Source organism: Python bivittatus, unplaced genomic scaffold (assembly GCF_059951505.1).
Source record: "Python bivittatus isolate LINGU-HERP-01145 unplaced genomic scaffold, Pbiv_v1 ctg000080_np1212, whole genome shotgun sequence".
Classification (NCBI taxonomy): Eukaryota; Metazoa; Chordata; class Lepidosauria; order Squamata; family Pythonidae; genus Python; species Python bivittatus.
The window spans coordinates 33,480,317-33,503,950 of NW_028277035.1; the positions used below are offsets into that span (position 1 = coordinate 33,480,317).

General features: G+C 39.1%; 1 protein-coding gene across 3 annotated transcripts in view; it reads left to right on the forward strand.

Annotated features, from left to right (window-relative positions):
* SPOCK1 (SPARC (osteonectin), cwcv and kazal like domains proteoglycan 1) overlaps positions 1 to 23,634 on the forward strand; it is a 524,632-nt gene that overhangs the window by 379,325 nt on the left and 121,673 nt on the right. For all 3 annotated transcript variants that reach the window (XM_088133786.1, XM_088133789.1, XM_088133787.1), the window contains exon 6: positions 10,852 to 10,966. In XM_088133786.1, coding sequence (XP_087989912.1) covers positions 10,852 to 10,966 — 115 coding nt within the window. The remainder of the gene's footprint in view (positions 1 to 10,851; positions 10,967 to 23,634) is intronic.

Consider the following 23,634-nt stretch of genomic DNA (forward strand, 5'->3'; position numbering starts at 1 on the left):
CTTGATGTTAACCTCTCCCAGTCTATCACCATTGACCAGGAACTGTGTCTTCTATTGTGCCATTGATCTTTGCACAAAGCTTCTGATGCTGTTATTATTGTTGGTTGCACAGTCAGCCAGATGTTTAGACTGGATTTGGCATTTTTATCCACCTATAGAGTCCTTCCCAAGGACCTGGGATAGACAGTTGTTGTTGTTTGATGGTGTTAAAGGTATCATCGCAGGATGTAAGCTCTTCCAAGTAAAGCTGCCTTTTGCAATTGACTGTTGGTGATTTTGTCAGTGCTGATGGTGTTCAAGTGGTGCTCCAGATGTTTTGGGATTGCACCCAAGGCAACTATCGCTATTGGTACTATCTTTGCCTTCTTCTGCCACAGTCGTTCTGTTTCTATTTGCAGGTCTTTGTATTCTGCTGTCTTCAGGTATTGCAATGTCCATTATCCAGACTTTTTTGTTTATTATTATTATTATTATTATTATTATTATTATTGCTGGTCACACAATCAGCCATATGTTTAGACTGGATCTGGCATTTTTATCCACCTATCAAGGCCTTCCCAAGGACCTGGGATAGGCAAATGATGATGATGATGATGATGATGATGATGATGATGATATTTTTATCCTGCCTTTTTTATATATACAGTAACTCAAGGCAACAATCATACCTAATACTCCTGCCTCCTATTTTCCCCACAACAACAACCTTGTGAGGTAGGTTGAGCTGTGAGAGTCACCCTGCTGGCTTTCATACCTAAGGTAGGTTTACAACTGACAGTCTCCTGGTTTCTAGCCAAGCACCTAACTACTACACCAAAGTGGCTCAGCATGTTTAGCATGCTGTATTAAATCACGATTAAGCAAACCATGGTTTGGCAGTATGTTAAACCAGTTTACCAGCACTAGTTTCAGTCTTCTTTGAAGACTGCATGAATGTGAGGAAAACTAGGAAGATTACTTTAGCAAATGCATGTATCACTACTTCAGAAATTATTATTTTTGTCCTGGAAGAGAGTGACAGGAACATGCATTCTTTTCACAATCCAATTTTGAATGCTTCTGCCAGCCAGCCACATTTGTGAAAGAATAGCTTGGGAAAATCAATAATAGTATAGCTTTTATTGGGAAAATCAATAAAATAGACAAGCAGGAAGAAGATTAGTTTGAGAAGAAGAACAGCACCACAGAAGTATGCCTTTTTCTGATTAACCTCATGTTCCATCTTCAACTATAAGAATATTATCTGAAAAGATTCTGACATGAAAAGAAGATGGAGTAAGGTAAAGAGAATCTCTGTAACCTCCCAAAGGCAAAATTATTTTAGAATCAGAAAATTGGCTTTTTAAATTTTATGTCAAAAGCTCAGTTGCAGCAACAAAAATATTAAAAACAGTAATCCAACTCTTCCACTTGCCATGGAAGCAGTATTGGATTGACCTTTTCTCCTCACGAGAGAGAGAGAGAGAGAGAGATGGATGGATGGATGGATGGATGGATGGATGGATGGATGGATAGATAGATAGATAGATAGATAGATAGATAGATGGATGGATGGATGGATGGATGGAGGGAGGGAGGGAGGGAGGGAGGGAGGGAAAGAAAGAAAGAAAGAAAGAAAGAAAGAAAGAAAGAAAGAAAGAAAGAAAGAAAGAAAGAAAGTTTCTGAAAACTTTCTGGCTTAAGTATGCTGTACACATGTATATTTTGTTCTCACTTTTACAATGTGCTGCATTAAATAAATAAGGAGATTATGATTGTGTTAAACTGAACATTCCTTGGGAACTCAGATCCTGCTAACTGGAATCCAGAAGCACAAAGTATATTTATGCAAGTGCATATGAATAGGAACTCCATTTGTATCTTGCCATTCAATAATTTAGACTATTTGAAAACCCTCAGAATAAATAAAATATAATTTTAAAATATCTAACCATCTTCAACATCTCAGAAGACATCTTGCTCAGTTTTGGCATTCATACATGACAGACATTATACCCAATTTTGGTATTCTCACTAGAGATAATGTGAGACCTCAAAGGTGGGAGCAATCAAATCTTGCAGGATTTGGCACTTGCAAAGAATGCCAACTCTTGGGCTCTAGAGTATTGCATAGGGGGCTGATACTAGCCTTCCCCTCTTCTTTGTACAGGTTTTTCTACAGCTTGTGAGTTTTTAGCAGCAGCATGCACCATTGCAAAGCCAGAATGGGGGGTGGGGAGGAGATTCTTAGTATAGCATTTTCTATAGTAGCTTCTCTTCCAGGGCCAGAAGTGAGTATAATTCCCATTGTGAGTATAGTTATATATAAAAAGAACATTCCTTCTCACCTTTGATAATCTGGTTGACAACATGCACCATTCAAGGCCTGGGTTAAGCCATGCCATGAGTCAGGTGTTCCTTTGTGGCAGTTCCTCTTGCTAATTAGGCTGTTTTGGCTACATCACTCCTTCTGTGTCAAGGAGAAAAATATGATGAGTCTGATCAGTTGTTGGACAGAAGTACTTCACCATAATGATGGTACAGGAATAGGTCCATGAAATGATTTTAAATGCTCTGTCCAGATTGCCCAGTATCAAATTATTCTTTGCTCCTATGGCCTCCTACTGGAGATGTTCCCTAGCCCTGAATTTAAGGCTCCTACTAAAGTTCTATAACATACCTTTATTTTTTAAAAATACTTAAAAATATTTTTAAAATCTATTTCACCTCCTTGCTTGTTACTTTATACATCATAAAATGGTTGTGATTGACCGCATTTCTATTTTCCTTCTCTCTGAACAAGCTGATCCTTCATCTGCTTTAAGGACAATTTATTTGGCATTAACATAGCGTGTTGTGCTTGGGGAACCAGTCTGTAAGGCTGTAATCTGTTTTTATCTGGGACAGAAATGAGCAATTCTGTACTAAGATGGTGTTATATCCTTAGTTTCCAGTTCTACCACTAGAACAATGGATTGTTTCCACTATATGACTGAGTGTGATTCTCTTGTCTCTTATTTAAAATTCCTACCTAAGGCATGCCTCCAGAAATAAAAATTGTCTTTTGGTTTTCTATGGAAAATAAGGATAGCATGTAAGGACTTATGCAAGCAATCAACAGGGGCTGACTGAATTAGCCTTATATCTAGACTTTCTACACATAGACCCCAAATGAAGCTGTGCCCTGAACTGTATAATATGGGGATGGGGAGATAAACCAAATTGTTCTCATTCACAAACCAAATTCAGGAGGATTTATAGTTTAATGTAACTAAGCTATATTTCAAAGGCAGATTTATTCCTAGAAAGAGTGAAGATTCCTTCCCACCTCACCCCTTCCCATACAGTCAGTTACTTCAGTTTCCAGAGCATCATCTTTTAAAGCAGATTGTGTCTGTGCAAGGTATCAGCACTCAGTTGGTACAACCATGCAAAATGGAGGAGGTATCAGCTAAAATACTCTAAAACAAGTATTTAAGAATTAAAAATACTGAGGACCCAATATTGAATGAATAACTCAAATGGAGGGTGTTTCTTCCTTTGGTGGATGCTTCCTCTGGGTAGTTATTTTGATAACGCTACCAAATGTAGCCTTTTCTACTCCACTAGATGGCAGCAAAGAGATATAGAAAACTCTGCTGCCACCTTGAGGTAGCCCTGAATTTTTCAGTTCAGAAATGATAAACCTATTTAGGTAGATACCTGAGAATGATTTCTGAATCTTGGAATAATAGTTGTAGCTCCATGAGAAACAGAGTTATTACATCATTCCTCACTAATATATAGAGATGTGTTATTTGTTGGAAAATATGGGGTTTCAACCAAGCCTGTCTCACACGAGCACAAAGGGAGGGGTGGCTTCGCTGCGGCCTAGCTTTGCTGCTTTGTGTGGGCGGGGCTTGGAGCCCGCCTCTTTTTCCTGTTTCCCTCATTTTCCTTCTCTTCTCCTCATGGCTCTCCACGAGGTAGGAATGAGTCCTCTCTCCTCCTCAGGGTTTTTGTAGTAACATTTCAGAACCCCAACATTATTGAAGCATATTTTCTTAGAAATCTTTGCAAGTACATTTGAATTTCACTTATATGTCTATGTATAAAAACAATAGTTTAATCTGAAAACACATCTGTTTTGTTGAAAAGAAATTAGACACTTCAGATATTTTGAAAATGCTGTGATTTGTCTTTTTGATTTGGTATGATCTTTTCCTGTTCTTCTTGTTGCTCTTAAAATTGTGTATATTGTTTAAGATATCACTTGAAGTCTTTTTTTAATTGAAGCACACTGAGTCTAAAGTAAACATCATACAGTATTTTGAGTTATAGTCTCTCTTTTTGATGTGCCAGTATGCTCCTGTACAAAACCACTGGCTCTGTAGTTTTCAAATTGTCTGGATCTGCTCATTAACCCTGTATGTTTTACTATCTGAAGCCATGACTGTAAATTCTCCTTTATGCATGGAGTGGCTAGTGGCAGCATTAGAAAAATCATCATTGGAGGAAGGAAAAACTAGTTTCCCAAGGAGACTACTCCTTCACGAGCTGCAATTCCAGACCAAATTCCTACCCATGCCACCCACAGCTAATTTATCACTAGGAGCAAGAAATCAGCCTTGAGGCAGATGTTTCCAACACTCATTCTATTAGGCCATCTTGTTTAAATGTGAAAGAAAAGGTCAGGATCCTGGCTTGGTTTGTGACAATTTCCAGAGAACTAATTTTGTGCAAGAGAACTAACTTTGTGACAATTTCCAGAGAATTAATTTTGTGCAATCATCTGAATTTATTATAGAGCTTTAGATTCTAAATCTAAACCTAGATTCTAAATCTAAAGCTCTATAACAAATTCAGATGATTGTGTGGAAGGTGGATATGCAGTCACCAGGTCTGATCTCCCTATGTGTTTTAATTCTCCATGGATATTTCCACTTAACAAGGTGTAAGCAAATGCTATGTATTAAATTTTAATAGTTTAAACACCAACCACCAAAGTTCAGAATCCAGAAATACACCATTTTGAGACTTATAGCATCTTACTGAAATCAAGTTCCAAAATCATTTTCCCTGGAGGCCGTATTGTGACCATATTGGCAGCCTGGTTTAGGTCACAAAGCGAGCTATCCAGCCCTGGTCTGGAGCAGAAACACTTTCCCCTGTTGTCAGCCTTACCAGGAGCTCATTTCTGCAGCCTTTTCAGTGATTCTTAGACGTAACAAAAATGTCTCCCTCCCACCTAATAAATGTACTCAATGTCTTTTGTAAAGATGTGGTAAACTTCCTTTATTATGGCAGCTTTCCTAATGTGTATTGTTTTCCTAGATGGTTAAATGCTGCTAACCTGAAGTGTAAATATGAAGTGAGAAGGGAGTTTTTAATGTGTATTCATTTACACAACAGTCAATAATGGTCTTATATGTCAATCAACATTTAGTTACTTATAAAGTTGGTATTTCTAGCCTAATCAGCTGTAAAATCTACTTTAGAGAGGCAAATAATACCCACTCTAGAAAACAAATTTAACACACACATTTCCCAGATGGCTAAACACATATTTACACAGTAAACACTGAATGTTATTTAGGTGGTCTTGGCCACCACTATTGACAGATTTAATGCCTATTAATATTAATGACAATGATCCATATTCAACCAGAGAATTCTGCTATTAATTAGATCAGTGATGAAAAAAAAAAAATAATTCCAGTTGTATGGGTTCCCCTTTTAATGAAATGACATGAAATTGACTGGCTAAATGCTTCTTTATTTGCAAAGAGGTAAATCCAGCTTAATCAGTAATAAATAAGAACTAAGAGCAAATAAATTGGTTGAACCAGTTTATTACTTATATATTCATCCTATTTATCAGTCATTACTCCACAGAATAATCAAGAAATCTGGACATAAGACAGTTAAAATTGACTAAACTATTGTAGCAATAAAGTAGAAAGCTATCAACTAAAAGCCTGGGTTCAGGAAACTCAATAAGAGAAGCAACAAAATCTACATGCTTAAGGTTGTTCGCTACTCAAATAACCCATGTTAAATTCATTTTTAAATTTTCTTGGTTTGAAATAGCAGGCAACATGAAAGTGAAACAGCACTACAGTTTCATTTTTTTTAAAAAGATGGTCATCCTTGTGAGCATATTGAAACAGTATTTAAAAAAACAAAATTCTGCAGTTTGTTAAAAACCTAGCTGTCTCATTTCCTACAATGCTGTGTTCTATAAAAACCACCAAACCACACTGAAACCACAAACACCATAACAGGAAGATTTATAATGATAAAACCAAAGGATATTGGCCGGCAATGCTCCAATACAAGTCAACAAAATCTTCTTCTCCAAGGGATGCCCGAATCTCCAGATGATTAGGAGAAGAAAGGTTAAATCAGAAAAAATTGCAAACATTGTTATCTTTTATTTCAAAGTATCTTTTTTATTATTATTATTGATCCCAAAGAGGGAAAAATCATTACTTTTTAAGAGATAAAGACTATGGAAAGCAAATATCAAATGGAAACAGAAGCATATCCATAGAAACAAATTATGTATTCAGTGCAAAGTTCTGAATATGAGAGATTTTTTAAAAGTTGGTTAATATCATTGAGCAATAAAGTATGTTTGGTATCCTTGTGACATATCTTTTTGATATGCCATTTAAGTAAATAAACTCAAAACTGAAATTGTACGTTATAGTTTTAAAGGGATTTCCTAACAGCACTTATTATTCATGTGAAACCATCCATTGGCCAACTACATGATGAAAAAATATTTTCAAGGAACCCACAATGGAAGAATGGATTATGAAGATGGCAGAACTTGCAGAAATGGCTAAATTGACTTGTTTGATTAGGGAGGGAACAACTATTTTGATAAAAGACTGGAAACCCTTTATGGACTTTTTGCTGCAATTGGATAAAAATGAACTGATGATTTCTGGATTTACTGATTAATAAGGGTTGAATATTGGGAGAAGGAAACCATGTTATATAACTTAGAAGGGGTGAAATGGTTTCAAGTATGTCTATAACTGGTATAAAGATCGGAAGTCACTTCTTTAAGTACTTTTTTGTTTTCTTGTTATCTTCGCTTTTTATTGTTTTCAACACTTTTTTATCTTTCATACTTTTTTCTACATTGTTTCATGTTTATCTTTTGACTTTGTAAAAAACTTCTTTAATAAAAATATTTTTAAAAAATATATATTCAAGGAGTGATACAAAATTCAAATTTGATCCAGAGAACTGGAGATATCTTCAGGACAAGGGAATGACCAAGGAGTTTTCACCATTTCCAAAAGAATCTATAGATATAGGCTGGTTCACTTTCTAAAACAGGGAGTGGGGAATCCTCCTCCTCCTCCCCCATACATTAAAATGAGTGCCATCTCATCAGCTCTAGCCCACAAAGAAGTAGAAATAGAGGAGTGAGAAATAGTGATTCCCCAGTGAAGGAATACCTGACGATACTTCTCACTCTGTGGGTGAGAAGGAAGATTGTCTTTATTGTCATCTACAATAAAGAGATTAATTTTGCTGAGTCATGTCTCTGAATCTTTTGCCATGCAAGCTAATTTTCTGAATAAGGAAGCTGAATTCTACAGCCATTCTTGTGGAGAACCTGGCAGTCCTTGGCAAGAAATCATCCAAGGAGCATTGGGTTGTTACGGGCAAGTTCATTTAGAAGGATGTACCCAAGCTACAAATCCATTTAGATTACCTACTAATTTTCATTGTGCACCATTGTTTTACAAAGAGGCAGTTACATTACAAAGAGTCCACTGGAGTTGAGCGGCCAATAAATTTAAATAAATAAATAATAGTGTCTATGGACTGGTTATAAATGTCTCATTGTTCCTAGACAGTCTACTTTTCTATGGCATTATGCTGTTGGCTGCAAGTGTGAGGGTAAAATCTTTTGGTTAATATATTCTGCACTGAAGATGTACCTCACCAAACTTAAAGAAGAACAAAACACACTAAAATAATCACAGGCTTCTCCCACTTTCTGTGTTCTTCTCCCCTGCTATTTCCACTGCCACCATTTTTACCTTCCTTATCTGCCCCACCTTTTCTGGTGTTGCTGTCTTCTCCTCCTCCTACTTCTCTATCACATTGCCTTATCTCTGCATTTTTTCTCCTCCTCAGCATGCAGGACAGAAAATATTTCAGCAGCTAATCAAAAGTTCACACAGCGTTTCCTTATTGTAGGGATTATGGATGACCCTCCAGTTCTCCAATCCTGGACCTAAGCCAAATAATATTATCCTAAAAGCACCATTAGTTGTATTTGTATTTAAAATAATTATTTCTGAATGCTACTGCTTTTCATTTATAGATGAAAGGAAGAGAAAAAAGTCCAATATAATGTCTAGAAACCTAATTTCTTTCTTTTTTTTTTAAAGAATAGGACAAAGTATTGAATTCACGATAGTACAATTGAAAGTCTTCATCTTTTCTATTATTTTTCGGGCATTTTATCTCAAACTTCCTACTTTTAATTTGCATTTGGATCCTCCCTTTTTCTGAGCCTTTCTAGCTGTTGTCATTTTATAATTTGAATTATCTCTCCTCTTTTGACTGGAATCCAAGCACCTCACGATGCCACATTCACACATGGGATTGCATGTGGATAGAAAAACAAAATAGCACAGAATGCCCCCTACTTTTATCCACAAGCAGGTAGCAGCCTGTATCCTTGAATGTTTTAAATTTGAAGGGCAGAATAGCATAGGGAGTTTGCAGTCCTCAGGGTCCTCTGAAGTTCAAAAAACACCTAGGAGATAATGTCATTGGGACAGAATGTTGTCAGAGAATAAACGGTCTCCTGCTGCTCGATTAAAGCCTGGGGAGGTGAACTCGCTTAGCAAAAATACACACAAGCAGAAGCAAGCTATTTCTGGCATTTTCAAAGTAGGAGGCATTAATCTTGCAGCAACATTCTGCTTCATTCACTCTGCTTTGTTATTGTAGTAGAATAGAAAGCAAAAATGTAATTTTGCAAAATATGCAGTGCTTCACTGGTTTACTGATTGATTTATCTCACATATTTACCTTGCTTTGGCATGGCTTTCATCAGTACCAATAAGATACAGAATCTTGTTCAGGATTTCAAATAGGCATACTTTAATATTACTAAATTACTTTTACAGATAGTTTTGTAACCTATTTTTTCATCTCAAAATGGCTAATTTATGTCATTTGTTGTGGTGGGTCATAATAGACATCTTATAAGATGTTTTATATCTAGGGAAGAGGAGTATAACTAATGGCGGTGGGATTCATGCAGTCATCCAAAGAGAGCGGTGCCTTAAGAGTCCTCTCAAAACTTGTTCATGGACTGTGATTTCTAAATATTTAAGAAAAGCCTAATTGAATCTAGCTAACTGTAATTAATTTAATTTAATTTTAATTTAGTTTACATGTTTATTAAGTAAGTATCTGTATTCTGTTCCTTGCCTACATTTTGGACTGTGCACCTGAATAACCTCTTAAAGCCAAACTTACTTATTTAAAACATTTATATGGCCCAGCCAACTCAACCAAGGTAACAAAGCCTAATGAAAAGAATACAAAACCATGATATGTACACGTACAAACAATAATGACAGAATAAAATGGTGATCCAAACAGCAGTGCCACCATCATCCAATCAGGGCACCAAGGCATCATGACCCAAAGTCCTAAGGAAAAGCCAGATCTTAGCAGCCTTTCTACAGGCCATCAGAGTCAGGGCCATCTATATGTCGAGAGGAAGGTTCTTCCATAAGATAGGGGCTGCGACTGAGAAGGCATGCATCCTGGGCCCCACAAGATGGATTTATTTCAGTGAAGGGGCCTGGAGTAAACCCTCCCTATCATGTGGGGAGGGCAGATACTCTGGAAAGAAGGTGGTCTCTCAAGTAACCCAATCCCATGCCATGCAGGCTTTAAAGGAGATAACCAGCACCTTGAACTGCACTCAGAAGCCAGGTTGGGAGTCAATGCCACACTCAGAGTAGTGGTGTTACATGGGCATAGCCAGAAGCATCAATAAGAAACGCATCACTGCATTCTGGGCCAACTGTAGTTTCTGGATGGTCTTCAGGGGCAGCCCCATGATGCACTTATTTATTTAAATTTATTATAGCTGCCCACTCCAACAGACTCACAAGGTAAAGTATGAGTGACCGCAAGGAGAGCCTCCCAATCCAGGACAGGGCACAATTGGTGCACAAAACAAAGTTGTGCAAAGGCCCCTCTGGCCATAGCTGCCACCTGTGAATAATGTGTCCTTTATTCCCCCACCCACTCCCCCATGTTGCACGCTCTTGACATCAGCATCAAATAAGTCCCCTATGTTTTTTGGGTGAAAGTGAGTAATCCTCACTTTCAGTATGGCATTCGTATTTCAGTATGGCAACCACAAAACCCTCAATTGTCCAAACAAGCTAGCCTCAGGATGAATGGCATAAAAATACAGTACAAGAAAAACCTCCTTAAGATTAAGAAAATACAGGGCTTTTGTTCATGTTAAATTTTAAAAAAATGTTCTAAGCTGTAGAATGGGGAGTTTCACTTCCATCAGCTCAGTATATCACAGATTCCATCTTCTGTCTTGACTACTTGTAACACTCAAAACTGGGACTTTGAAATGTAGGTGAGACAGGGAAAAGGGGATCCCAATAAACCATAATAATAGAATTTCCTAAGCCAGCATAAAGAACTGGCAATTTAGCCAAATACATTGGTGCTAAGTAATAAACGCAAATAACTTGAAACTCAGAACATGAAAACTGATTTTCAAGATCCTATTATGATGATAGTGTTTATTTTTACAACTCTGTCCCATTCAACTTTTACTTCCAATAAATGGTGTTTGTTTTGTTGTGTTTACAGTGCAAGTTGGAGTTTCATGCCTGCACATCTGGCAAAAACATTGCAGCTCGCTGTGAAGGGCCTTGCCCATGCCTTCCAGGACAAGAGAGTCCAAAACACAAGACTGAGAAAACTGGTGAGTTTATCTGTTGAATTAAATATCAGATTTCTCAGTGAATTTTATTATCCCAATCATCTTGCAGGCCAAACCTATGCATATTTGTTTAGAAGTAAAACCCACTAAACCCACTATTCTTTCCCCAAAAATAGTAGGATTGCCATTTATGTTCTGATATTTGGTTTAAAAAATTTGTTAATCATGTTGCTCTTTTTGTTGGAATTAAGGAAAGAGGTAAAAGATTGTTAACTAAGGCAGCATTCTTGAATCCCAGACTCAATAATAAATACAAAATGGTTCTTAGAACCCTGCAGATGACGTACAAAACGTTAATCCAAGTTCATGTTAAGGACAGTGCAGAACAAGCACTGGACAATACTTTGTACATTATCTTGTTAGTGAGAAACTAAGAAGTGGACAACAAAGAGCTAAAAATACAACTGCTTATACAGTGGGGCAAAAAAGTATTTAGTCAGCCACCAATTGTGCAAGTTCTCCCACTTAAAAAGATGAGAGAGGCCTGTAATTTTCATCACAGGTATACCTCAACTATGAGAGACAAAATGAGAAAAAAAATCCAGAAAATCACATTGTCTGATTTTTAAAGAATTTATTTGCAAATCATGGTGGAAAATAAGTATTTGGTCACCTACAAACAAGCAAGATGTCTGGCTCTCACAGACCTGTAACTACTTCTTTAAAAGGCTCCTCTGTCCTCCACTAGTTACCTGTAGTAATGGCACCTGTTTGACCTTGTTATCAGTATAAAAGACACCTGTCCACAACCTCAAACAGTCACACTCCAAACTCCACTATGGCCAAGACCAAAGAGCTGTCGAAGGACACCAGAAACAAAATTGTAGACCTGCACCAGGCTGGGAAGACTGAATCTGCAATAGGCAAGCAGCTTGGTGTGAAGACATCAACTGTGGGAGCAATAATTAGACAATGGAAGACATACAAGACCACTGATAATCTCCCTTGATCTGGGGCTCCACGCAAGATCTCACCCCGTGGGGTCAAAATGATCACAAGAACGGTGAGCAAAAATCCCAGAACCACACGGGGGGACCTAGTGAATGACCTGCAGAGAGTTGGGACCAAAGTAACAAAGGCTACCATCAGTAACACACTATGCTGCCAGGGACTCAAATCCTGCAGTGCCAGACGTGTCCCCCTGCTTAAGCCAGTACATGTCTGGGCCCATCTGAAGTTTGCTAGAGAGCATTTGGATGATCCAGAAGAGGATTGGGAGAATGTCATATGGTCAGATGAAACCAAAGTAGAATGTTTTGGTCTAAACTCAACTTGTTGTGTTTGGAGGAGAGAGAATGCTGAGTTGCATCCAAAGAACACCATACCTACTGTGAAGCATGGGGGTGGAAACATCATGCTTTAGGGCTGTTTTTCTGCAAAAGGACCAGGACGACTGATCCGTGTAAAGGAAAGAATGAATGGGGCCATGTATCGTGAGATTTTGAGTGAACACCTCCTTCCATCAGCAAGGCCATTGAAGATGAAACGTGGCTGGGTCTTTCAGCATGACAATGATCCCAAACACACCGCCCGGGCAACGAAGGAGTGGCTTCATAAGAAGCATTTCAAGGTCCTGGAGTGGCCTATCCAGTCTCCAGATCTCAACCCCATGGAAAACCTTTGGAGGGAGTTGAAAGTCCGTGTTGCCCAGTGACAGCCACAAAACATCACTGCTCTAGAGGAGTTCTGCATGGAGGAATGGGCCAAAATACCAGCAACAGTGTGTGAAAACCTTGTGAAGACTTACAGAAAACGTTTGACCTCTGTCATTGCCAACAAAGGATATATAAGGAAGTATTGAGATGAACTTTTGATATTGACCAAATACTTATTTTCCACCATGATTTGCAAATAAATTCTTTAAAAATCAGACAATGTGATTTTCTGGATTTTTTTCCCATTTTGTCTCTCATAGTTGAGGTATACCTATGATGAAAATTACAGGCCTCTCTCATCTTTTTAAGTGGGAGAACTTGCACAATTGGTGGCTGACTAAATACTTTTTTGCCCCACTGTATATGGATTCTTTAATGAAATATTTGAAGACTTTTGGTCAAAAGCCCTATCTTGGATTTCTGGTTAGCACGTCAAATAGTTTGTATCTGCCAGTGACTACACCTGACTTCTCAGTTGATAGCAAGAGATCAAAACAAAATGCTCCTGAATGGCCTAAGTCAGCACTTGTTACTACTGCCATTCCTAACCCTAGATTTCAGACCACAACTATATGTGTTGGGAGGACTTATTCCGAATTGGCCTGTCCTACATTTCACAGTACCCAGTCATTGCAGAGGAAAAGTAATCCTTGAAAACCTCAAACACAATAGAGCTGGAATGGACAGTTCTTTAGATGCTGCCTTTATGGTGGATCCAAGGAAGTACTTTTTGAAGATAAAAATCATCATCACCACTTGAACATCATTGGCACTGACAAAATCATCATCAGTCAACTGCAAAAGGCAGCTTTACTTGGAACAGCTTACATCCTGCGACAATACCTTTAACACCATCAAACAACATCTGCCTATCCCAGGTCTTTGGGAAGGACTCAATAGGTGGATAAAAATGCCAAATCCTGTCTAAACATCTGGCTGATGGTGCAACCAACCATAATAATAATTTATTAAACTTTTATGCCATCCAACTCTCAACAACTCTAGGAAGCTCACAACAATCAAAGAAATTAAAATCAAAGGTGGAAAAGGTGTGCTTCCGGGATCCCAGTAGATGATATTGTTTAATTGAAGGAACCCAGAGTACATTAACTCTGCAGGATTGATTCAGCTGAGCAGATGTTATGGGAGACAGCTGGTCCCTCAAGTAACCAGGCCCTGTGCCATGTAGGGCTTTACAGGTAACAACAAGCATCTTGAATTGCAGCAGGAAGCAAACTGGCAACCACAGCAGCTCATGAAGCAGAGGTATTACACAGGCATGCCTATTACTGCTCCACTGCCACATTCTGGACCAGTTGAAGCTTCCAGGTGGTCTTCAAGGGCAACCCCACATAGACTGTGTCACAGTACTCAAGCTGCAAGGTGACTAGGGCATGAGTGTCTGTCTGACCAGTCCAGGAAGACCCCCAGATTGCATACCAAGCTTGAACGGGGAAGTGCTACCCTATCCAAGGTCAAAGATGGAATATCTCCAGATTTGGGTGGCCCAAACCTCCACAGCCACTTAGTCTTGGTAGAATTAAGATGAACACTGCTTAAAAACTATGTTTATAAAACAGATTTGAGAGACCTTTTATTGAATTCCTGATTTTATTCACTTCATTCATTATATCAGGTCAAATAAAATTACATTCTTCAGCTCCACATATAAAAATCAACACATAATTGAGATACACCATTCACAAAGTTCATCAGTATTCTCACAGATATGCATGTGTGCACATGTACACACTTCTAAAAAAACAGTTCAGATAATATGATCACATGTGTTTCATAAAGGAACCATCATTGATAAAAAGTGCATGTATAGTGATGTACACACTTAGCCTCTGTTCTTTCTATACCCTTTCATGTGCCCTTATCAGAAGTAGTATTGCATTAATAAATTCCCATTGACATTTTAAGCTCAGACAACAGAATAAATTGTAATAATGGTGATGCTGATAAACTAAATTTGACAGCATGTACTCATTCAGCAGGGCACTCTTTTGTTTTGGCTGAATCTCTGATTCAACTAATGCTGCTGAACAGAGTCCATTGTGGTTTGATTGCTTACTCTACAAGACCACTTCCGGGATGTTTGAGGCAATAATTGTTTTGAAATTGAATCTCCAATCCTTATGTTATTATACCCTAAATGAGTAAATGTTTGTAATTGATTTGCTATCTGCATGAGTGTTGCTCATCTTACTTTTTCTAAGAAAGTATCAAGTTTTCTTCATCTCACAATCAAAGAGAGCAACATTTTTCTTGTTCTTCCCCATTTTTGAAATAGAAGTCCTAAATAAATTTCCTCTCCTGACTAGAGCGAAGCAAAAATAGGTCAGTAACCACTGGGACTAGCATTCATGCTATACCTCATCTCCTGCTGGTTATTCTTCTCTCCCATAATTACCAGGAACTATCTCACTGGTTGTTGCGTAGTTCCTGCTTTCCAAACTCTACCGCTTTCCTACTATGATTCAAGCTATGCAAAATTTCCTATTTCATCCTCTTTGTTCAATAAGGGGAAATATGGGACAAAGGTAGCTCAAGAGCATGATGAGAAAGAAGGTAATTATATACTATCCCCTCCTCCACAGCTGCACACCAATGTCTTTACATGCAAGTATCTCTTAATGGTATGTACACAGCTTTACACATGAAATTTCATAAGGTTTTCTTCAGAATCTAACACCACATGACCAGGGATTTGGTATCCTCTCTGCATATCTATTAGGCAATTTTTATCACTATCTGCTGCTGCTGTGCTAATAATATAAAGAAAACTTCTTAGACAGTAATTTTTTTTCTCAATACATGTTTCAGATGCAGATTTCTTCTACAAAATGGCATTATTATTATTATTAATCTATAATTAGATTCACAGTCAAAGACTGGTGAAAACTTAATCATTCAAGTCGTAACCAAGGACCTAAGAATTATTAAGGTAGCATCTGAGAATATAGGCAGTTATTCTCAAATATCCCAAGTAGGGTATTTTTTTGTAACATTAGGGTTTCAGATCTGATAGATTCAAAATTTCCAAATATTGAGAGAGTCCTTTAGGTATTGCTCCAAGGGCTCCAGTCACAATTGGTATAACAGCGGATTTCTTTTTCCATAAGCGTTCAACTTCAGTCTGCAAGTCCCGGTATTTCATAATTTTTTCGGATTGCCTTTCCTCAATCCTAGCATCACCCAGTATAGCAACATCAATGAACCAGACTTTCTTCTTTCCAGTGACTGTTCTATCAGACATGTAATGAACAAGGTGCCTGTCTATTTAGATTTTAAATTCCCATAAGATCTTAACCTGCTCATTTTCCAAAACCTTCTCAACTTGATGCTCCCAGTGGTTCTTGCTACATTCAGATCCAAACCTCTGGCAAAGTTTCCAATGAATAATTTTGGCAAATAATAATAATTATTCCATTATTTAGGAGAAACTGAAATTTTTAAAACCCTCCCTACAGAAGCCAGAAGGAAAAGTGGCATGGCACAATCACAAGCACCCAGGAACAGCATTTACTAAAGGCAGTATCACTTCTGTCCACAAAAAAATCAAACCTTTCATTTGGGAGGCCCTTAGCATCCCAATTATGTCTTCACAATAATTATTCTTTTACTTAGATGGCTATGTAATGAGGATAATTGATGAAAGTTAGTGTACTGCTCCCGGTACTGTTTGTCATTCTACAGTAAACTCTTTTTAAACAGAGAATCTTCTTTTGGTGTCTCTGTTCTTAAATGTCATAAAAATATTGTACATTCTTCATTATTTATAACAATACGAGGTCCTACTGCCTATTTTGGTAATGATGTCCAACAAATGTTGAAAGATAAATGCTTATTCACAATCAACACTGACACTTGCTATCCTTTCAGACAACATGCTCCTGTTTTCTAAAATCAATTCAACACATTAAGTATTTCAGCAAAGAGGGGGAGAAAATCCCAAAATCTGAAGCAAGAGACTATTATTATTTTACAGAGTTGGACAATACTTGCCAAGAGGATCAGTCACAGCTTGCCTAATTATCAATCCCCAAATCAGCACCACAGTGTTTCCCTACATAATTATGGCAGTGCAGCAAAAATTGTTTCAAGTGCTCATATGAGAATAAGTGTTACAGGGTTGCTTTAATATAGAGGCCCATAAGTCCTTCAGCCTTACATCACTTCCTTTACCCTAATCAACAATAACTGTGTCCCTAAAGTGTTTACTGTTCAGCAAAAAATAGAGTTCTGTTCAAGTGTACAGTATATGAATTACTGGAAAGAGAGAAGTGTAAAATAAGCATTATCAACCATTATGCTAATGTTTATTAGCTTCTGCTTAAACAGTCATAATAACAAACAGCCCCAAATAACTTCAGTTGGTATTAGTAGATGTTTATCTTGTAGGCCCATAAAATAAGCACTAAAATGAAATAAAGTAAGAAACAATAATATTGCAGTCTATTGTTCTTCCATTACCTGTTTATTAATTTTCTCAGAACAAAACAAAACAAAAAAAATCAGTCACTCCTGATTCCTGTCCATATTGTTTCCTTGTTAACATTTCCAGAAGTGGTTTGCCCTTGCCTTTTTCCTAGGGCTGAGAGAGAGGGACTGGCCCAAGGTCACCCAGCCGGCCTTGTGGCTAAGGCAGAGCTAGGTCTTCTGGTTTTATTGGCGGAGAGGGATAATGTATAATACATATTACATGTTAACCCTTACAATAAAAGTTTCTGATAAGGTAAGCTAGAAACCAGGAGATCTAGCCCTGCCTTAGCCACAAAGCCAGCTGGGTGACCTTGGGCTAGTCCCTCTCTCTCAGCCCTAGGAAACAACATTTTCAAAGAAAGACTCCTTGGCAAGTGTTGTATGGTTAAATGGCAGAGTGCTCAACAATCTACCTTTATGCACTTCTATCATCTCTATGACAAGAATAATGTTACTGAATCTGTCTTCCTGATTTTGCTTTCTAGATAGCAATATGCTGTAATTCCACATACTGTATTATTCTCTTTCTCTATATTTCACTGGGGTTTTAGTTTCATGGATACATGAAGTAATTCAGCCATAGCAATCTTAGTATGAGCACTCCAGCAGTAATAATGCTTATTCATCTGTATTATTATACTACCACCACCTGTTCTTCCTTCTTCTAATTTTTGTATTTGTGAAAGTAATAGCAAAATAAAAGCATAAAGAGGAAGTTTTTTAGCAAAAGCCTAGGCTTGCTTCTGTAGAGAGTAATGGTTGAGATTTTTGGCAAGGTATAAAAAACATATGATCCTCTGATGTTGTTCATTACAACTCCCATCATTCCTGGCTATTTGCCATACTGATTGGGGTGGATGGGCATTGATGCAGAAAGCATCTACAGGATAATGGCCTCCCCATCCCATGCAAAGTCATTGTCCTTGAAGAACTGCTAATATGGCTTCATTCCTTCAAACTGAAGAAAAAGCTGCTCTGGATTCAGTGGGGAAAGATTATTTGGAGCATGAGCAGACATGTACATAGCTCTTGTCAGGATCTCCTTAAATCACACTGTGCTGCAACACAAGCTTTTGTCTGGTCTCCAATCTTCCCTTTCTAGGAAAGTTTGTTGAGAGGGTGGTTGGTATTCAGCAACAAAGGGCCCTGGATGAAGCAGATTATCTGGACCCTTTTCAGGCTGGGGTACAGTACTGAGATGGCATTGGTCACACTTGCAGATGATCTTTGGAGGGCTTGGGACAGGGGTGATACAACATCCTTCCTGGATCTCTCAGCAGCTTTTGATACCAGTGACCATGGTGTCCTTCTGAGCCAGCTTCAAGGACTGGGGGTGGGTGGTACTATTTTGCAGTGGTTGTCCTCCTTCGTCTGCCACCAGTTTCAGTTGGTGTTGGTGGGGGGAGAGAAATCGAGCCCTAGGCCCCTACAATGTGGGGTGCCTCAGAGCTCAGGTCTCTCCTCTTTCACATTTACATGAAGCTTCCAGGGAGGTCATTCACAGGCAGGGGCTGCAGTATCATCAGCATGATGGTGGGCAAGTGATGCTGTCATAATGCTGACCAGGTGCCTGAAGTCTATGAGGGTCTGAGTAGGGAGGAACCAACTTTGACTCAACCCTTTGGATTTTTTGCACTCTGGGGGCTGAGATATGTCATCTTTGACTCTGGATGGGGTTGTAATTCCCTGGACAGAGCTGGTGCACAATAAAACAGGAAGAGATCAAGGCTTGAGTGACCATGAGCAAGGCCTCCCAGTCCAGGAAGGGTGCAATTGCCATACAAGAGAAATCTGTGCAAAGGTCCCCCTAGCCATGGCTGCCATCTGCTCATCAAGCAGTAGCTGTGAGTCCAGGAGGACCTTTGCACAGATTTCTCTTGTATGGCAATTGCACCCTTCCTGGACTGGGAGGCCTTGCTCATGGTCACTCAAGCCTTGATCTCTTCCTGTTTGGATTACTGCATTGCACTCTACAGGGGTCTGCCCTCGAAGACTACCCAATTGGTCCAGAATGCAGCAGTGCGTGCAGTGTTAGGCATCCCTAGGTTCACCCATATTATGCCCCTGTTGCATGACCTTCAGTGGCTCCTGGTTTTCTTCCAGATGCAATTCAAGATGCTGGCTATTACCTTTAAAGCCCTACATGGCATGGGACTAGGTTATCTGCAGGACCACCTCTTCCTGAGGACATCTGGCCATTCCACCAGAGAGGATAGGAGAGGCATACTCCCAGTCCCTCCCCTTAAACACTGCCATCTTGTGGGTCCTTGGAAGTATGCCTTTTCCATTGTAGCCCCTGTCCAATGGAACACTCTCCCCATGAGATCTAACAGATCCCTACCCTTCTATCCTTCTGGAGAGCACTTAAAACTTGGCTCTTCCTCAGGTGTTGGGATAGGGTGAGGTCAACATGGGATGAGAATGTGGGTTGCATCAAGGAAGGATAGTTGTGGCACCAGGTTTTTCTGTTTTTAGTTTTATCACTGTTGGTTTTATATTGTTTTATTGGTTGTAAGCCACCCATAATTGTTTTAAGATGGGTAGTATACACATGTTTTAAATAAGTAGATTAAATAAATAAGCTTTTAGGAGTTGCTAACAGGTGCTATATGAACATCCACATACATTCCAAATCACCTTTCCCCTTCAGATTGATATCACAGTACAATCCATCTGTTTTTAACATAATTTGGGCATTACTGTTTTACAATCAGTAGGAAATATAATTAAAACAAAAGTTACACAGGAACATTTAATGTATCTTACAGAATGCTGAGATATGCTAGACATTTAGTACATATGTCAAATGGTGTTTAAAACATTTTAGTGATGTTTAAACTCGAAGGCAGTGTCAATCATAAAGGAATTCACAAAAATTGAATTCCTCAACCATCTCTACAAACCTCATTGGCATGTGCATTAACCTTGTGAATTTCCTCAGGTCCACTTGTTCTTATCTGTATATTGAATTTTGATAGCATCCATTTATATGTATTCTTAGGGCAGCAAAATGTTCTATGCTGTGAAAAATGTAAGCCTCCATTAAGTATCAGAAAAAGAGAGGCAGGAATATATGTTGGTGCCAGTATAATAAATAAACCAAGTAATAGTCAATTTATTTGGACACCACATTTTCCCCATATAGACTGTGTTCAAGGTGGTTCATGCAATCTAAATACAAGAAATGTGAATTTAGCAACTTTGATTAGTTTCAATATTATCATATAAAACATATCAACATTCAAATAAGAATAAGACAAATACGTGATTAATGTCAGTTAAGAAATATTGAGCACCATAGTATTAACAGTATCAATACTATGAATCATGATAAAGTAGAAAGCATATTCAATTAACAGTATTAAATCCAGTAATAAGAGTCCTTGTCCACACTCAACCCCCCCCCCGCAAAGAACCGCAAAGAAATTCATAGCACTCACTCTCAGGCAACAGAAGCAGATCTTCCTTTTTGCCCAGGTCCTAAGCCATAAAGTAGGCTTGTTCTCAGGCCAGGTCATTTCCTGTTGCCTGTAGGTGATGAAGCATTGGGAGAGACAAAATGGAAAGGATTCATTCCATGGATAAGGCCAGAAGAAATAGCTGCGCCCTGATGGGAAACACTCTTTCTTCTTGTTTAAGCTCCCTTATGAAGGCCTCTAGAGTAAGAGGCAGGGCGATAGAAGCAAAATGTCTTATAGCAAACAACAGCTGGGTTTGTATAGCACCTAGCCATGGCTTGTATTAACTCAGGTTGTAGAAGTAAGAAAAGAAAAAGCTGCAATGGCTGGGTTCAGAGATAATACTAAGCTATAAACATGGTTTACAGATCACAATGGTTAGGCTCACATCATGCATGAAGCCAAAATCCAAAAAAAAAAACCGCCCTAATGGTTTAGGCTGATACATGAACCCAGCCACAGTTTTTCTTCCCTTGCTGTGCCTTTCCAAAGTCGCTGCCTTGATAAAGAATTCTGGGCTGAGAATGAGGCAAGGCAGGTAAGAGCTGCCAAACAAGGCTTGCTTTAGCAAAGGCAACCCCACCTACTGGCAGCTTTAAATTTAGAGGGTGTCAGTTCCTTTCTTTACAAATGTGAAGTATGTCAGTCCCTCATCTATTCCTTGATTTATTTGGTGAGGCTCAAGGCTCTCAGTGTTGTGCCGATCATGCACAAGTGCCTGCAGTGCTATTCTCTCTCTTTTAAATATGATAGGGATTCTAAGAAAAGAGGCCTTCCAGGATATATTAATATAGTGCCTGCTTGTGTTTTGTTCCAGAAGCCTGACTGGTGTGTAAGAATTAAGCAACAGCTCACATTGACAATTTCCTTTGTTAATAGGGCAGATTCCAGCTATGGTTACTTTTAATGAACGAAGCAGTTTTGAGTTCCATGGAAATCCTTTAATCAGTGTGATTTGCCTTAAATCCAGCCAGAGTGCAGTGAATGGCTGTGCTGTTTAAGGACAAAAGAGAAAGAATTTCTCTGGCAAAATATAGAAATGCCATGAACCAGAATACTTTAGGATAACATCAGGTTTTAAGATTTCTGCTAGGAAAATGCTGACAGCCTCTAGAGCAGGGTTTCTCAACCTTGGGAACTTTAAGATGTGTGGACTTCAACTCCCAGAATTCCCCAGCCAGCATATGGCATATGCTGGCTGGGGAATTCTGGGAGTTGGAGTCCACACATCTTAAAGTTCCCAAGGTTGAGAAACCCTGCTCTAGAGCAATAGCTTTATTGCAGAGAAGCAGAGAGACAAGGAAGCTCTTCCAGTATGGAAGCCTTAGCAGTTATTTGATCATTTCTGTACCATGCCATATGAAGAATTGCAAAGCCATTTTTGTCTTCATTCTTGTCACTTCATGGCACAATCCAGGCAAGTGCCAAATTTTCTTCTGTAAGTGGATGATCAATTTCAGAAGACCCCAAACACCAAAGCAATGGAACAGCAGTGACAGTATTAAATCAGTTGGGGTTTCATCATGATCATGTGTTGTGACTTTATCCAAATATCTTAACAGGGACTTCAGCTGCCTTTGCCTTAATATATCCTACTGTATACCCATTTCTCCTCCCAGACTTGAGGCAACACTGCACAATGGCTTCATGTTACCCCCATAAACCCTGCCCCCAAAGTAGTCCTCCAAATAATCCTTAGTATGACAGAAGAAAAAAAAATTAAAATATACCTGGAGCAATCACAATTACTGTATTTTATTTTATTTTATTTTATTTATTAAATTTCTCCCCTGCCCATCTCCCCCCAATGGGGGACTCTGGGTGACTCACACAAAATGTTAAAACCATAAATATATATAAATACATTAAACATTAAAAAAAAAATTAATTTAAAAAACATTACTGAAAAAAGGAAAAGGAGAGTCCAAGAAGATGAAGAATCTGGGGCTGAAGGCAGCAGGCCTCTATGGGGCTAGCCATCCCCACGCTTGAAGTATTCCCTCCCCACCCCAGGCCAAGTGGCAGAACCAGGTCTTCAAAGCCCTAGGGAAGGCCAGGAGTGAGGGGGCCAATCACACCTCCAGGGGCAGGATGTTCCAAAGGGGGGCTATTGCAGAGAAGGCCCGCCTTCTGGACCCCACTAATCGGAGTTCTTTTACTGAGGGGGTCTGAAGCATGCCCTCTCTGTGTGATTGGGTGGGACAGGTTGAAGTCATAGGGGAGAGGTGGTCCCTTAGGTAACCTGGTCCCATGCCATGTAGGGCTTTAAAGGTGATAACCAACACCTTGAATTGGACCCAGAAGTAAACTGGTACCCAATGCAGCTCACAGAGCAACGGCATTACATGGGCCCTTCTTGGGGCTCCAATAATAGCCCACACAGCTGCATTCTGGATCAGCTGTAGCTTCCAGTTACTCTTCAAGGTAGCCCCATGTAGAGCACATTGCAGTAGTCTATCTGGGAGATAACAAGGGCATGAGTGACTGTTCAAAGGGCATCCCAATCCGGGAAAGGGCGTAACTGATGCACAACCCGAAGTTGTGCAAAGGCCCTCCTTGCCACGGCTGCCACCTGCTCTTCAAGCAGGAGCTGTGAGTCTAGGAAGACCCCCAGATTACACACTGAGTCTGTCTGGGGCAGTGCTACCCCATCCAGCACCAAAGATGACAAAGTCCCAGATACAGAGGAGCCATTAACCCACAGCCACTCCGTCTTACCAGGGTTTAGCTGAAGCCTGTTGTTCCCCATCCAGACCCTTACAGCCAATTTAATTAATTGGATGTAAAAACAATTACATACAAATAAAATCAAGTTTAGCTTTCCTTTTGGTCCCACTTGCTTTTTGGAATGTGGTGCCACAAACTTAACTCTAAGGCCAACGGTGGCCTTCAGTCTAGAAAAAGCTGCATGCCACAAGTCTGAGCAGTCCAGCTTTTGTCTCATGTGCATACCTGTGACCTGAAATATTGCAACTTTCCAAAAAAAGCCTCATATAATCATTGCCAGTATTATGTACAGTGAAATGTTAACTCATTGGTATGATCATTC